General features: G+C 44.6%; 1 protein-coding gene across 2 annotated transcripts in view; it reads right to left on the bottom strand.

Moving 5' to 3' along the window:
* The window catches only part of LOC124619487 (stromal membrane-associated protein 1), a 144,009-nt gene that overhangs the window by 6,381 nt on the left and 120,840 nt on the right, over positions 1 to 16,788 (bottom strand). Inside the window, exon 8 of one of the 2 annotated variants that reach the window (XM_047145900.1) lies at positions 13,645 to 13,728. The exons of the other annotated variant lie outside the window; for it this stretch is intronic. Coding sequence (XP_047001856.1) covers positions 13,645 to 13,728 — 84 coding nt within the window. The remainder of the gene's footprint in view (positions 1 to 13,644; positions 13,729 to 16,788) is intronic. 2 annotated transcript variants of the gene reach the window in all.

Genomic DNA, 16,788 nt, shown 5'->3' on the forward strand with positions numbered 1-16,788 from the left:
CCAACGTGACCTGGCGTCCAAATAAAGACCACCGAACGACCAGAGCGGGTAATGGCAGAAACAGACTCCTGAATAGAGGACACCAGAGGAGAAGAGGTATAGCAGCGGTCGATGGCCTGGAGGCCGCTCAGGGAGTCACTGCAGATGACTATGGACGTACCCGAGCAGGAACGCATATGCTAAAGAGCGCGCAATATGGCCACCAGCTCTGCAGTAAAAATACTGCAGCCAGCCGGCAAGGAGCGCTGTTCAACATGGGCAGCGCGTGAGCAAAAGTGTAGGCAGTGCGACCATCAACCAGGGAACCATCAGTGAAGACAGTCTCACAGCCCGAAAATGAGGCGAGGAGCGCAAGAAAACGGCGACGGAGGGCCACAGGCGGAACCGAGTCCTTGGGTCCCTGTGCCAAGTCCAGACGGACGGACGGCTGGGGCAAACACCAGGGAAGCGTAGGTGCACGGACCCGGAAGGGAGGCAGAAGAGGGAATGACCCCAGTTCCGACAGCAGGGACTGGACGCGGACAGCTATGGAAAGCCCAGACCTAGGTCGCCGTTCGGGCAGATGGAGGACCACGGCAGGGAAAAGCAGGCGATGATTGGGATGGCCGGGCGAGCAATGCACGTGGACAGCACAGTCGGCGAGCAGTCGATGGCGGCGAATCCGCAGCGGGGGAACCCCGGCCTCCACCAGTAGACTATCCACGGGGCTCGTACGGAAAGCGCCAGTTGCAAGCCGAACCCCATAGTGGTGTATGGGGTCTAACAACTTCAACACTGAGGGTGATGCAGACCCATAGGCCAGGCTCCCATAATCAAGCCGGGACTGCACAAGGGCTCTGTACAATTGCAGCAGCGTGCAGCGATCTGCATCCCAAGACGTGTGGCTAAGGCAGCGGAGGGCGTTGAGGTGCCGCCAGCATTTTTGCTTCAGCTGAGTAAGATGAGGAACCCACGTGAGCCGGGCATCAAACATGAGACCTAAGAAACAGCAAGTCTCCACCACTTCAAGCAGGTGGCCGTCGAGGTAAAGTTCAGGATGAGGGTGGACCGTCCAACGCCTGCAAAAGTGCATAACTCGAGTCTTGGCTGCAGAGAACTGAAAACCGTGAGTCAGAGCCCATGATGCTGCCTTGCGAACGGCTACCTGCAGCCTGCGTTCGGTGACTCCTGTAGTCGTGGAGCTAAAGGAGATGCAGAAGTCATCGGCATACAAAGGAGACACGACGACCCCACGGCTGCAGCCAGACCATTAATGGCCACGAGAAATAAGGAGACGCTCAACACCGAGCCCTGTGGGACCCCATTGTCCTGTATATAAGATGAACTAGAGGCGGCACCCACTTGCACCCGGAAAGAGCGGCGCAATAAAAAAGGTTTGAAGAAAAGCCGGGAGCTGACCACGAAGACCCCAGTCATGTAACGTAGCAAGGATGTGATGCCTCCATGTGGTGTCATACGCCTTCCGCAGATCAAAAAATACAGCAACGAGATGCTGAAGTCGGGCGAAGGCCGTACGGACGGCAGATTCCAGCCGCACCAAATTGTCCACTGCAGACCGGCCCCGACGGAAGCCACCCTGGGATGGAGCGAGGAAACTGCGCGACTCAAGGACCCAACACAAACGCCGCCGCACAATACGTTCGAGCAATTTGCACAAAACGTTGGTGAGGGTGATGGGACGATAGCTGTCCACCGCCAGTGGGTCCGCACCGGGCTTCAAGACGGGGACAATAACACCCTCTCGCCATGGCGACGGGAACACGTCTTCGCTCCAAATGCGGTTAAATATCGCGAGAATGTGTCTCTGGCAGTCCCTGGAGAGATGCGTCAGCATCTGCGCGTGGATGCAGTCTGGTCCTGGTGCTGTATCAGGGCAATCGGCGAGGGCAGTGAGGAATTCCCTCTCGCTGAAAGGAGCATTGTATTTTTCAGAACGACGCGTGTGGAATGAGAAAGGCGTCCGCTCGGCTCGCTCCTTTAGAGAGCGAAAGGCGGGGGGATAAGATGCAGTCACAGAACTCGTAGCAAAGTGCGCGGCCAAGGATGAGACATACCTCTCCCAGCACTCCTGCTTACGCCGGGCAATAAGACGACGGGCCAAGGCACGGAGCCTCTTAAAGGCGATGAGGGTCTCCAGAGACGGGTGCCGCCTATGACGCTGGAGAGCCCGCCTACGGTTGCGAATAGCCTCAGCAATCTCCGGCGACCACCAGGGAACAGCCTTCCTCTGAGGGAGTCCAGAAGAGCGGGGGATGGCAGCCTCGGCCGCCGAAATAATGGATGTGGTTAAGACACGGGCCACCTCGTCAATGTCACCCTGTGGGGCAGACTCAATGGTTGCAGCAGAAGTAAAAGCTGGCCAGTCAGCCCTGTGGAGAGCCCAGCGGGGCAGGCGCGCAGAAGAATGACACTGGGGCAGTGATAAATAGATGGGAAAATGGTCACTACCATACAGGTCAGGATGCACTCTCCAGTGGAGGGATGGGACAAGTATGGGGCTGCAAAGAGAGATCGATGGCCGAGAAAGAGCCATGGGCCACACTGAAATGCGTGGGAGCACCGGTATTCAAGAGGCTAAGGTCGAGCTGAGCCAACACATGCTCCACGGCCCGACCGCGGTCATCGGAGACAGTCCCACCCCATAGAGGGTTGTGGGCATTGAAATCGCCCAGAAGCAGCAAAGGTGGCGGGAGTTGAGCCAGCAGCGCAGCCAAGACATGTTGGGGGTGCTCCCCATCCGGAGGAATGTAAACAGAGCGAACAGTAATAGCCGGCGAGAGCTCAACCCTGGCAGCGACTGCCTCTAAAGGCGTCAGAAGGGGCACTGGCGAGCTACAGACAGAGTGGTGAACAAAAAGGCAAACCCTACCTGACGCTCGCTGACAGGCAGCGCGGTTCATACAGTATCCCCGATAACCGCGGAGGGCGGGCGTCCGCATTGCCGGAAACCAAGTTTCCTGCAGAGCAATGCAGAGAACAGGGGAAACACTCAGAAGCACCCGGAGCTCAGGCAGGTGGTGGAAATAACCGCCACAGTTCCACTGGAGAATGGAAGCAGGAAGGGACTGGGAGGGCGTGAATGTGACTAAGAGGCAGACGGCGCCTCAGAGCCAACTGCCGCCACTGGGGGAGAGTCAGCTGAGTCCATAGGAAAGGGCCCCAAGGGTTCCGTGAGGGCGAGATCCGTGGCAGAGGCGAGGATCTCCACCTCATTCCCGGTGCGTCCAGTGCTGGAAGTTGGGGCATATGTCCCCCCGTTGCCCATCCAGCGCTCCCGGAGCCTTGGACTCATTCCGTTCCTTCTTCTCACGTCGGCCCTTAGGGTGAGATGGCTGGGAGAGCTTCTCTGAAGGAGTGCCTGAGGCTGACGATGACGCAGAAGCCCTACGACCAGCAGGTGGCGGAACCTTCAGCCACTGGCCGACGTCCGGCTGGGTAGGAGAAGAAACGGAGGAAGGGAGAGCCCCGAGGGACCCCTTCCGGGAGAAAGGAACCGGCAGAGGCAACGCCGGCGGAGAAGGAGGGGGAGGGATTGAGCCCCCCCCCGGTTTTGAAGGAGATTTCACTCCAGAAGTAAGCGTGGGGGGAGCGACAGAAGAGGGTTTGCCCCCAACTGCTAAGTGGGCAACAGATAAAGGCTTGCCCCCAGGCACGAGGGGGGCAGACAGAGATGCACGGCCCCGAGGGCCCACTGAAGGCGGCACAGATGAGGCGACAACCGTCGCTCGCGTGGGCGACGATAACTTGGCTGCAGCAAAAGATGTTCGAATGGAAGCAGGATACAACCTTTCATATTTCAGTTTTGCCTCTCATTAACTAAGCCGGTTCAGGGTCTTAAATTCCATGATCTTCCGCTCCTTATGAAGAACGGGGCAATCCGGCGAGCATGGAGAGTGGTGCTCCCCACAGTTGACACATACAGGCGGAGGCGCACATGGAGAATCGGGATGAGAGGGGCGTCCGCAATCTCGACATGTAGCGCTGGATGGGCAACGGGAGGACATATGCCCCAACTTCCAGCACTGGAAGTACCGCATGGGGGGAGGGACGTATGGCTTGATGTCGCAACGGTAAACCATCACCTTGACCTTCTCGGCCAAGACATCACCCTCGAAGGCCAAGATAAAGGCACCAATGGCCACCCTGTTAGTCTTGGGTCCTCTATGTACACGACGGACAAAATGTACACCACGTCGTTCCAAGTCGGATCTCAGCTCGTCATCGGATTGTAACAAGAGGTCACGATGGTAAATAATCCCCTGGACCATATTTAAGCTACTGTGGGGAGTGACGGTAACAGGGACATCACCCAGCTTATCACACAAGAGCAACGCTCGGGACTGGGCTGGGGAGAACGTCTTGAGGAGGATGGACCCATTCCTCATTTTAGACAACCCCGCCACTTCCCCAAACTTATCCTCCAGGTGTTCCACAAAAAACAGAGGCTTCGTCGTAAGAAAGGAGTCATCATCAGTCCTGCTGCAGACAAGGTATTGCGGTACGAAAGGCTCCCCCTTGGCACTAGATCGGCGTCCCTCCCATTGCGCAGCCAACGAGGGGAACGACTGAGGGTCATATTGCGCAGCATCAAAGTCTACTCTACCTTGCTTAGAGACGCTGGTGGCCATGCAACCACCAGCTTGGTGTGATTTATTGCGCTTCATTGCGCCACATCCGCCCAGATGCCACCTACTCCGAACGAGGGCTCTCCCCAAGGGCGCCACCCAGCCAAAGCAACGGGTACCTGGCCGATATCCCGTTGCCCGGAGTCCCCGTGCCCCAGACAAGATGGGCACATACTCCTTGGCATGCATGGGGAGGAAACAGCTCTGGCATCTGTAGTGCGATCCCTGCGTGGTCAGGGGGCTACCACCAAGAGGGTACATGACGACCCCACCACAACGGACTGGCTACCGTGCTGGATTTTAGGTGTTGAAAGGGTCCACAGTGGTCGTGGGTGCTAAGAATGGGATTGCGCACAAGGCAAGGAGGAGGCAACCCAAAAGACGTTGGGTGTAAATCCCGCCACACGACAATAGGTAACATGCAAGATGGTGGTGCATGATGGACCAATAGAAAAACACCATGTAAGGCGTCCTTCCCCAAATGGCACGCACTAACAACGGGGAAAAAAAAAAAAGCAGGTCAAACCTAAGAGGGGACCATCACAGAAGGTCGAAACGTTTGAGACTCCTTTTAGTCGCCTCTTACGACAGGCAGGAATAGCGTGGGCCTATTCTTACCCCCGAACCTGCAGGGGGTGTCTTGAAAGGAGGATATAAGATGAACATCAACAAAAGCAAAACAAGGATAATGGAATGTAGTCTAAGTCGGGTGGTGCTGAGGGAATTAGATTAGGAAATGAGGCACTTAAAGTAGTAAAGGAGTTTTGCTATTTGGGGAGCAAAATAACTGATGATGGTCGAAGTAGAGAGGATATAAAATGTAGGCTGGCAATGTCAAGGATAGTGTTTCTGAAGAAGAGAAATTTGTTAACATCCAGTATTGAATTAAGTGTCAAGAAGTCATTTCTGAAAGTATTCGTATGCAGTGTAGCCATGTATGGAAGTGAAACATGGACGATAACTAGTTTGGACAAGAAGAGAATAGAAGCTTTCAAAATGTGGTGCTACAGAAGAATGCTGAAGATTAGATGGGTAGACCACGTAACTAATGAGGAGGTATTGAATAGGATTGGGGAGAAGAGAAGTTTGTGGCACAACTTGACCAGAAGAAGGGATCGGTTGGTAGGACATGTTCTGAGGTATCAAGGAATCACCAATTTAGTATTGGAGGGCAGCGTGGAGGGTAAAAATCGTAGAGGGAGACCAAGAGATGAATACACTAAGCAGATTCAGAAGGATGTAGGTTGCAGTAGGTACTGGGAGATGATTAAGCTTGCACAGGATAGAGTAGCATGGAGAGCTGCATCAAACCAGTCTCAGGACTGAAGACCACAACAACAACATAAGCAGATGAATTGAATCCCACTTCTTATGAGGTGGAATGAATGAGAGGTTAATTTTCAGCAGTTTTATTTGCAGTCTGTATGGAGGCGAAGTCTGAATCAAGTTGGAGGAAGAGGGCACACGGATTCAGGGCACAGACTAGCTGAACCCTGATAAGTAATATTTAATGGCAATGAAGTATTCACTAAGCAACATTCATTGTATATAAATGGAAAGTTCAGGTGGTAATTTACACAAGTGTTTTGTGCATTAGATGAAGTATAAAAAAACCACCACACAGCCAAGCCAGCCTAAAACACTTCAAGGGCTTTCAGTGCTCTGCCAGATTCTTGTTGTAGTGTTTTATCTCCCATCTCATCTTCATCTATCTCCTCACCCATCTCTATAATATAGTAATTTCCTTTGTATAGCCCCTTTAGATACCCATTCCACCTTTCAGCTTTTCCTCCTTTGTTTAGAGCTGTCTTTCCATTTGCACTCCTTGATATTCATATAGCTGCTTCTCTTTTCTCCGAAGGGGTCTAACTTTCTTACCAGCATTATCTATCTTTCCACTAGTTATACATGCTCCCATAGCCTTGCCTTTGTCTTCTAGTCATTTCTGCTCAGCCATTTTGCAGTTTCTGTGAATCTCATTTTTTAAATGCCTGTATTCTATTTTGCCTGATTAACTTTTATATTTTGTCCCTTCATCAATTAAATTCAGTATCTCCTGTGGTATCTGCTGATTTCTACACCACCTTGTCCTTTTATCTGTATGATCCTCTGCTGTCTTCAGTATTTCATATTGCAGAAACATCAAATTGTCTTGTATTATATTCCTTTCCTGTGTTTCAATTAATCATTGCTTAATGCTTCCTTAAACTCTGTACAGCCTCTTTCTTTCCACTTTATCCAGGTTCCATCTCAGTAATTTCCTTTTTTTGCAATTTCTTCAATTTTGATCTATGGCTCATAACCATTAAATTGTGGTTCAAGTCCACATCTGCCCCCAGGAGATGTCTTACAGTTTATAATCTGATTCCAAAATCTGTCTCGACAGTAAGTACCAAATCAAACTTTTCAGTGATCCATGCCTCTTCCTCAAATACAACCTTCTTTCACAATTCTTATACTAAATGTTAGTAATACCCCGTGCCAAATTCTACCAAATGGGTTCCTCTTTCACTTCTTTCCTCAGTTTATATTCTCCTACCATTTTTCATTGTCTTTCCTTTTCTACTGTCAAGTTCCAGTTCTCCATCATTAATTTTCCTCTTCCTGTACTATCTGAGTGATTTCTTTTGTCTTATCATACTTACTGTCTCTCTCTCTCTCTCTCTCTCTCTCTCTCTCTCTCTCTCTCTCTCTCTCTCTCCCCCCCCATAATCTATTGAGTTAGTGGTGGGGGTCGGCTTTGTGTATCTTTGCAAACTAGGGCATGGTTCCAGAAGTGGGGCAGCAGCCTTGCATGGAATTGTCTGACTAATCTGGGCTTGTAACATCAATCGAAATGTCCTTGCTGTGCTGGTACTGTGAACGGCTGAAAGCAAGAGGAAACTACAGCCGTTACATATCCTGAAGACAGGCACCTGTATTGTATAACTTAATTATGAAATCAACTTGGGTAAAATTTTCAGGAAGTGAAATAGTCCCACATTCGGATCCCCATGCAGGGGCTACTGAGGATGATATCATCAGGAAAAACAAATCTTGTCTTCTACAGGTCAGTGTGAGGAATGCTAGAGACCTTAATTGGATAGGTTGGCAGCAAATGTAGAAAGGAAAAATGGAAATGAGCGTTTGGTGTCTTTGGCCGGGAGGCCCCTTGTGTGCCAGGTCCGGCTGCCTTGATGCAGGTCTTATTACATTCGACGCCACATTGGGGGACCTGTGTATTGGATGGGGATGAAATAATTATGAAGACAACACAACACCCAGTCCCTGAGTGGAGAAAATCTCTGACCCAGCCGGGAATCGAACCCAGGTCCGTAGGACGGCAATCCGTCACGCTGACCACTCGGATATCGGGGCTGACATTTAGAAAGGGAAATGGATAGAGTGAAGTTAGATATAGTGGAAATTACTGAAGTTCAGTGGCAGGAAGAACAGGACTATTCGTCAGGTGAGTACAGGTTTATGAATACCAAGCCAAATAGAGGTAATACACAAGTAGCTCTAATAATGAAAAAGAAAATAGGAATGCAGAATGAATAAGAAAACAGACATATGGGTAAGGCACTATGAACAGCACAGTGAACGCATTATGTTGCAAACCACGGATGAAGGGCAACAGGCAGATTCATTTTCCCTAGATTTCCAGAAAGTGTTTTACACACTGCCCCACTGCAGACTGTTAAAAGTACAAGCATACAGAATAGGCTTCAAGAAAAAGTGACTCGAAAAAGTAATAGAACACGATATGTTTTCCTCAAAGGCAAGAACGTGTTCAAGAGTGTCCCAGGGAAGAGTGATAGGACCGCTCTCATTCTCTATACACATACAGGGACACAATTATTAAACTACATGAAATGAAATCATCATAACTTCTGAATATTCACACTGAACCTCTGGCTGCAGGTCATAATGGGAACTAGTATGTGCATGCACGTTTTGATTTAGCAATGAAGCTCACTTTCATTTGGATAAATGGGTTCATCAATAAGCAAAATTGGCACATCTGGCGGACTGAGAATCCGCATTTCATGCTCAAGAAGTCACTTCACTCTGAACGGGTGACTGTGGTGTGCAATGTTCAGTCACGGTGTGATATTCGTTGATGGCACGGTTATTACCGAATGGTACATGAAGGTTTTGGAAGATGCTTTCAGGTCCATTATCCAAAGTGACCCTGATTTCAATAAGATGTGGTTTGTGCAAGACTGAGCTCGACCCCATCGAAGCAGTAGAGTGTTTGATGCCCTGGAGGGGCATTTTGGGGACTGCATTCTGGTTCGGATACCGAGAGGCCAGTTGCATGGGCCTCGATTGGCCGCCATATTCTCCGGATCTGAACAAATGCGACTTTTTTTTTTGGGGCTATATTAAAGACAAGGTGTACAGCAATAACTTAAAACCATTGCTGAGCTGAAAACAGCCATTCAGGTGGTCATTGACACCATCGTTGTTCCGACACTTCAGCAGTTCGTGCAGAATTTCACTATTCTGTCTGTGCCACATCACTGCCAGGCATACTGAACATGTCATAACCTAAATCCGAATATCTGTAGTAACATTAACATGGTGAATAAAGTGTGTGTATGCCGTAGTTTGTAACTAATTTACATTTTATCCATATATTTCCAATAACTGTCACCATGTATATGACGTGATGCACAGCATGAGTAGCAATCTGTGGCCATTTGATGATTATTCCGTGTGTATGGGAAGATATCGTCACTGAGTGGCAGTAAGAGGATACAGGATGACAGACAAAATTTCTAGTTGGCATGATGAACAGCAGCTTGCTTTTAATGTAGGAAAATGTAAGTTAATGCAGGTGAGTAGGAAAAACAATCCTGTAATGTTTAAGTGTGCTGCTCAACACAGTCATGTCGCTTAAATATCTAGATGTAATGCTGGAAAGCAATATGAAAGGGAAGAAGCACGTCAGGATGTTAGTAGTGAAGGCAAATTGTCGATTTCAGTTCAAAGGGAGAATTTTTGGGAAGTGTAGCTCATCTATAAAGGAGACTACATATAAAACAATAGCGCACAACTGATTGAAAATTGATTTTACTGCCACCTACATTTTGCATAAGCACCAAGAAGGTAGTCATATCTCTCTCTCTCTCTCTCTCTCTCTCTCTCTCTCTCTTCCCCCCCCCCCCCCCCATTTTCCCTGATTATTTGTGAGTACATAGAAAAGAAAATGACTAGGAGTGGTAAATGGTACCTACTACCATGCAGTTGTCTGTTGAACATGTATGTAGAAGCAGACCTTCATAGCGATAATAAACCCAAAGCAAACACCCATCACAGTAATGCAAGTTTACATGCCTGCTAGCACATTTTTGCATTATGTTATTAAAAAAACTAACATGTTGTGTTATTTTACATTGGTTTACACATGATATTTTCATTTGTGTGTTAGTAAATTAGAATGTGTCTAAAATCGTCAACGGATTTTTTTTTTTGTATGTGCACACGCCTGATGTCTCATGATCAATTTTAGTATGCAAGTTGCTGTACACCAGCTGAATGATTCTTCTTTGTTTAGATCATTCACTGGCTCCCCCCCCCCCCCCCCCCAAATCCCTTCTAGTACCCCTCCTTTTCTTTCTGTTCATCTTCACTTTCACCCCTCCCTCTTCCTACATCTCTTTTTGCTGTACCCTTTTTGTCTTGCTGTGCGGTCATGAGGTCATGTATCTAAAGACTTGCCTCTTTCTCACTACCACCTCTATGTATCCTTTCCACTCCCCCCTCTCCTCCTCCAATCTCCATCAGCTCAGGCAACAGCCCTCAGTAACCAAGTATCAATAATTAGTCTTCTTGTGGTCCTGCGAGTGCGTGTTTCATTGATTGTTAGTGAATGGGTGGACTTTTGGTAGAAAAAGAGCTAGTGCTCAAAAGTTAGTGTGAATGCAGTTTCCTGTTATGGGTTTTTGTGCTCCATGCATTGATCCGTTCTACATTGAGTGGTTGTCTTTCCCTTATTTTATGTATTGCTACATCCAGGAATTTCCATTACTTATAATTTCTCACTATGTACGTGGCGGCCAACGAAATATTTTCACATTACAAAGAGAAAGTTGGTGATCGAGATTTCTTTCATTGCGTGTGAGTGCTTATATATAATTCCCAAGTGTGGAGTTCTTTTATCAGCTTACTCAAAAAGTAAACTAACTGATACACAATCTGACCAGAGGTCTTGCCTTTAATAAGTGACTCTTCAGTTTCCCTACATGGAGGACATTTACTTACAAGTCTGGATTAGAGTTGTGTGTGTGGGCGTGTATACAAAAGAACACAGACACTCTGTTAAAACTAAGTCAAAAGCTGGATGAGGATAGTGAAAAATACAGATGTCTGAAAAGGAAATGACAGGCTGGATTACTTGGGTACATCTCTGTCAATGACTATGTGACTATCATTAAGTAGCATAGCGAAATGCACACTTCTCTCTCTCTCTCCCTCTCCCTCAACACACACACACACACACACACACACACACACACACACACACACACACTTATTATAGCTTTCTCCTCTGTCGTGTCACACTCACTGCAAAAATTGACAAAATTCTATATTAGTTTTAGTAAGAACCACTTTCATATTTCTAAAAATTTCAGTTTAGCCCTAAATTTCACATCTCACTTACAGACTTGGAAGGTAAGTTGAGGGAATTGATAGTGCCTTGAAAAGATGATTTAAGATGAGCACTGTCAACAGAAGTAAATCAAGGGTAATGATGTGTACCTGAGTAAGGTGATGTTGAGGAAATTCAATTAGGGAATGGGTTACTGAATAAGTAGATGAATTTTGCTGTTTGCATAGTGAAGTAAGGGATGAAGGATGACTGTAAAAGCAGAGGATATAAAATGGAGACTGTCAATAGCAAAGAAAGACTTAGTAAAAGATAGAAATATGATGATAACTTAAGACAAATTTAACTGTTAGCAAGTCTTTTCTGAGCGTATGTCTAAGGTGTAGCTTTAAACGTAAGTGAAATGTGAACATTAAAAAGTATTCATGAGAAGAAAACAGTAGCTTTTGAAATGTGGTGTTACAGATTAGTGCTGAAGATTATATCGGTATTTTGGATAACCAATGAGAGCAACTTGTTTTTTAACAGTCTAGCATATGACAGAGACTTAGCCAGAAAATTTATGATTAATATCAAAATTAAGTTGCAGAGTTCTCACTACTGTTTGTGAAAAAATGAGACTTAACATTAAACTCTGCACACAAACTGTATTCAGCACGAGATTAACACATACTGAACTGGAACTAAACCCTGCACTCCATCTGTTTCTCCCCCCCCCCCCCCCCCCCCAATAAACAAAGATCAATTAACCTATGAGAATGGGTGACATAATTCTCAGGTGAGAATTACAGCTCACCATCCATTGAAAACATTCAATCATAACATATGGTTCAGTTTCTTACATACTATTCTGTAAAAATCACCACTAGTAAACTGATGAAAACAGTAAGGTCTGAAACAAAACTTTGGCTTAAATAGAAAGCTCTTTGACTTTAAACAGAATAAAACTAAAGATAGTTGGGAATATGATTCAAACAGACCACAAGCAATGGTACTCATACCAAGAGTCCAATGATTAATATGTTATCCTGAACATAATAAGCTAATAATCAGGAGAGAACAACTGTAGATTGGAAAATAACAAAATCTTGTTAGCAGCACATTGGATTACTAATCAGGGTAACTGAAGTAACTGGGAAAGCTGAGGTATAAAATGACACAAAGATCTGCAGTAGACACAAACTGCATTATGCTGTACTGATGGTACTGTATTCCACAACAGCTATGAACAAAAACTACATCAATAGATATTTCACACATTAAATTTTGTGGCTTGCAATCATGAAACATATATACATCAGTTCCCTCATTAATTACAAATCAGTGAAAAGTGAAGCTCCCATTTGCATAATATTTTGAAACAATAGTAAGGAGTAACTGAATGAAACACCTTCCTAGTAGTGTGTAGCACTCTCTTGTGCCCTGACTGCAATAATTTGATATGGTATGGACCACACCTGGAGCACGTAAGAATGCAATTCTCATATGCGTGTCTCTCGCAGCTTAAAGTTGTGAACTTTTGCACTATAAGAAGCAGTATGTAGGTGCTTTTCTTTTATTGTTTTAGTTCTCATTTCTACCTTTGGCAGCTTGAGATTGAGTAGGAAAGCTCCGTCACAGGAATGTAAGGATTCCACATGAAAAGACAGTGGAATGAATTATTGGAAACTTTAATAGAACAAGAACTTATATGACAAACCATACTGCGCTGATGTCTTAACTGTACTCTTGCAAAAATGTGAAAGAATACGCATGAACTTTGGAACATGTTCACTCATAAAAAGTTAAGTGGAAATTTCAGTTTCATGCAGCCACCTACTGAGACTAAGTGAAGACACTACTTTGAAATTCTTGTCTTCTCTTACCTTTGATGATAATATTTCAAAGTCCTATGACTATGAATACAGTAATGGTATCAAACTGAAAATTCACATAAGGAATTATGAGACAGAATGGTTGGCCAGTTCTTATCCTGCCATCCTTGTCAGCTTAACTCAAGTTTTCCACATTGGTTCAATGTCCCTTTTTGTTCTATTACTATATTGTCTTCATCTTTCTCCCTCTCTCTTTCACATTTGAACCCATTGGACTATTCTTTAATCCATTCCTCTCACTTCTCATTTTTATTACACTTCCTCCATCTTTACATCTCATTCTCTCCTTTCATCACCTTTAGACTTAAGCTGGCACAATGTGTACCAGTGGACATTTCTCACTTCATCTTTGTGGTACACTCATTCTCAGTTTGGGTACAATTTAAAAAAAAAAATGAGTTTATAAACAGCATTTGGAATTTCATTTTTGTAAGATAAGTACTGGCAAGCATAATGTCTCCTAGTAATTTTATTGTAAGCAGTAACTTGATTAAAATCAATACTGCTGCTCTTACAGAATATTATTAAGTAATTTACGATCAACCCATACCTGTACTGGAACAGAAGAGACTGCTGCATTAGGGCTTGCAAAATCTAACATCAAATCAACACCAGAAGATGGAGGCACATTCTCCTACAAAAATATAACAAATTCTACAAAGTGCATAACAAAATGTTTTGTCTACAAACTTCATAATGTTATATTAAAGCTGTGGTGTTTTGCAACTGTTAGCCTGTTAACATTAGAAAAAAGTAACTTACATGCAAGAGACTAATAATTAAAGATGGTTAAGAAATGTGTTATAACTATACAATAAGAAGAGTGAAAGTTTTATGGCAGATATTGTGACTGTTTTTATAGGACATAATGGGAGCAGGTAAAGTGCACCAGCATCACTTCTGGGAGTCCAACAGCTTCCTGAATATCTCTAAATTACAGGCACTGAATGCACAAGACCAAACAAATTTGTAGTGTACGGTACGTCCACTATAAGCAAGAATACAACTGTCTATGAAGTGATATTAAAAATGAACTTAATGATACAAACAAATACATAAGAAAACTACCTGCATACTATATCTAAAAGAACAATATGTACGAACACTCTTGCAGCTACATCCACCAAAAGACAACTATTGTCAATAAGAAATTACAGACAAGTAGCAAACTACTACTGATTGTATTAAATACATACTACACTGCTCTGCAGAACTTCAGGACCAGATAGATAAAGTAACACAACATATTAACTAGGGTGTAAATGAGTGAAAATGCGGGACCATGTTGCCAGGTGCCTCACAGTCATACACAGAAAGCTGGAAGTCACACGGCAAGAGTTCAGCATGACTATGGCACAAAATAGGGCCGACCCCACAGCACAAGGCAGCTGAAAGAACAGGAAAGGATAGTTGTGTTTATCAGTGAGCAGTTATGGTGCACTTTGATGGTGTTCTTTGCTACCAATGCCCGAGAGACAACTCTTAAATGACTTCACAGTGCAAGAATCAATGGGAAACCGTAAGAAGGATGGAGTGCGATGAGTGTAGGCCACGACATACCCTCATTTGCTGAGAGGTGGGAACACACACTGCACCCCGGAACATTCTCTTAATTATTTTGGTGGTCCTTGTGATATGGTGCGGGGAGGCTTGGGTGTACTGACCTCCAGATCTTTTAACACAGTACACTCACTAGTCAACACTATTACACGGTAGTTCCTCATGTGTGTCTTCTCAGATGTCCATTCAGCCCTTACTTCATTTTTGTGGAACGGATAAAATGTGCGACCACATAGAACAGCGCAGGTTGAGGAGCTACTGAGAAGATATTTGGTGAATGTATTGACCTGCGTCTCCCCCTCCCTCCAACCTCGCATCTCATGGAACATGTCTGGGATGCACTGGGGAGATGTCCACATGCACAACAGATCATCCCACAGTTGTCAAGCATGATTGTGGAGGAACGGAATGCCCTACCACAAGAACTCCTTACGAACCTTGTGGCGAGCATGGGAGCACGTTACAGAGCGTGCACTGTCACCCATACTATCACACGTCCTGTTAAGAACCACACCCCTCCTTCCGTTATGCCCAGGGGACCATCATATGTTGCAGTGACTTCAGTGTAATTATTTCCTTTGAATAAAAGTGTTATTTCTGTTTGTCTCACTGCTTATTTCTTTCAGTTACCTTCTTCATTATAGTGTAGCAGTGCTTTCTATGTGTGGTCAAAGCTCCATCCAACTATGTTACTTGGTAGTAACATCACGCAAAAGTTCCTTTTGTCCTTGAATTTTGTACACCAGTATATTTACTGTAGAACAAATCTTTTATAACTTTTTAGGAAATCAGGTCTCAAGCACACGAGTACACACCAAAGTACAGTCATATTACTGCAATGGCCGATCCTGGATCAAAATTTCAACAGAAAAACTATGTTTTCTGAAAGATTGGTACAAATGGTATTATAGTGTATAACAAGTCTCACTCCTATATTTTTAATATGCTCAAGTTATACAGTACCTGAATTGCTTTAACCTAAATTTTAAACAAAACCCCAGTTTTTGAAGAAAGGAACAAACAAAGAGGACATCAAAAGATCATTTCAACCAACAAAACATGGTTTCTGCATATTAGAAAGTCCTAAAGCCTTCAGATAATGAGAACTGGCAGAAATGAACAGCAATAGGGCTGAAACTGAATACATGGCAAAAGCAAATTAGAACATAAGAGAAGGTGAACTTTCAAAATGTGGCGCAATATGCCACCCACAAAAAGGAGGATTGGGTGGGGTGGGGGTTTGCAACACAGAATGTCTGGGAAGGTAGCAGCTAACGGTAAATTACTAAACTACTCAGGTTCTGTGAATGTGAATGGAATTATTGGAACCTTATTGTTCCATGTCCAATTCATAACTGCTATTGGGAAATTAAATAATCAAACTCACAAAAAAAAACTTTTTACATTTATTTATCTCTATCTTTGTGGAAAGAAGTTTACACAAGGAACTACTTTCAATATAGAAACTGACATGAGCTGCTACACAACAGCACATACAATCAAAGAAATATGTTATTTCCATCCTACACTGGCTTACACGAAGCTATCTAAATCTGAAGAGATAGGTAGGTTAATGTTTAATATTCCATTAATGACTGGCTCATTAGAAATTTATCACATGCTCAGATCAGAAAAGAATGGTAAAGAAACCAGGCTGTGTTCTTTTTGAATGAACCACCCCAGCATCCAGCTTCTGCAATACAGAAATATTGTGAAAAACTAAAATCTGGATGGCTAAACAGGGATTTGAACCAAGAATCTGTTCCCTGTGTGTCACTTGATTTTGTTACATGGCAATACTGAGGGAATATAAAGTCTACATTAAGTTCAATAGCTACTTACTCATAAAAAGTGTTCAGTAGAAGTGTAACTAATACATCTTATGACAGTAATATATTATGAATTATACCTGAGATTGAGCACATCTCTTTCTTACTATGATGTTACATATGACAATCTAGAGCCCTGTCCAGAGAGAGGAAGGGACTCAAAAATTGGATATTGAAGTGTGAACAGTGCACAACATTTCTGTGGAAGTGGCAAAATTAATATGTACTCACAGCTGTGATATGAACCACCTTTAGCTGTGTATTAGAAAGACAATGCTATTTTGTGCCGGACTGGGACTTGAACC

The sequence above is a fragment of the Schistocerca americana genome, chromosome 6 (genome assembly GCF_021461395.2).
Source record: "Schistocerca americana isolate TAMUIC-IGC-003095 chromosome 6, iqSchAmer2.1, whole genome shotgun sequence".
NCBI classification, from domain to species: domain Eukaryota; kingdom Metazoa; phylum Arthropoda; class Insecta; order Orthoptera; family Acrididae; genus Schistocerca; species Schistocerca americana.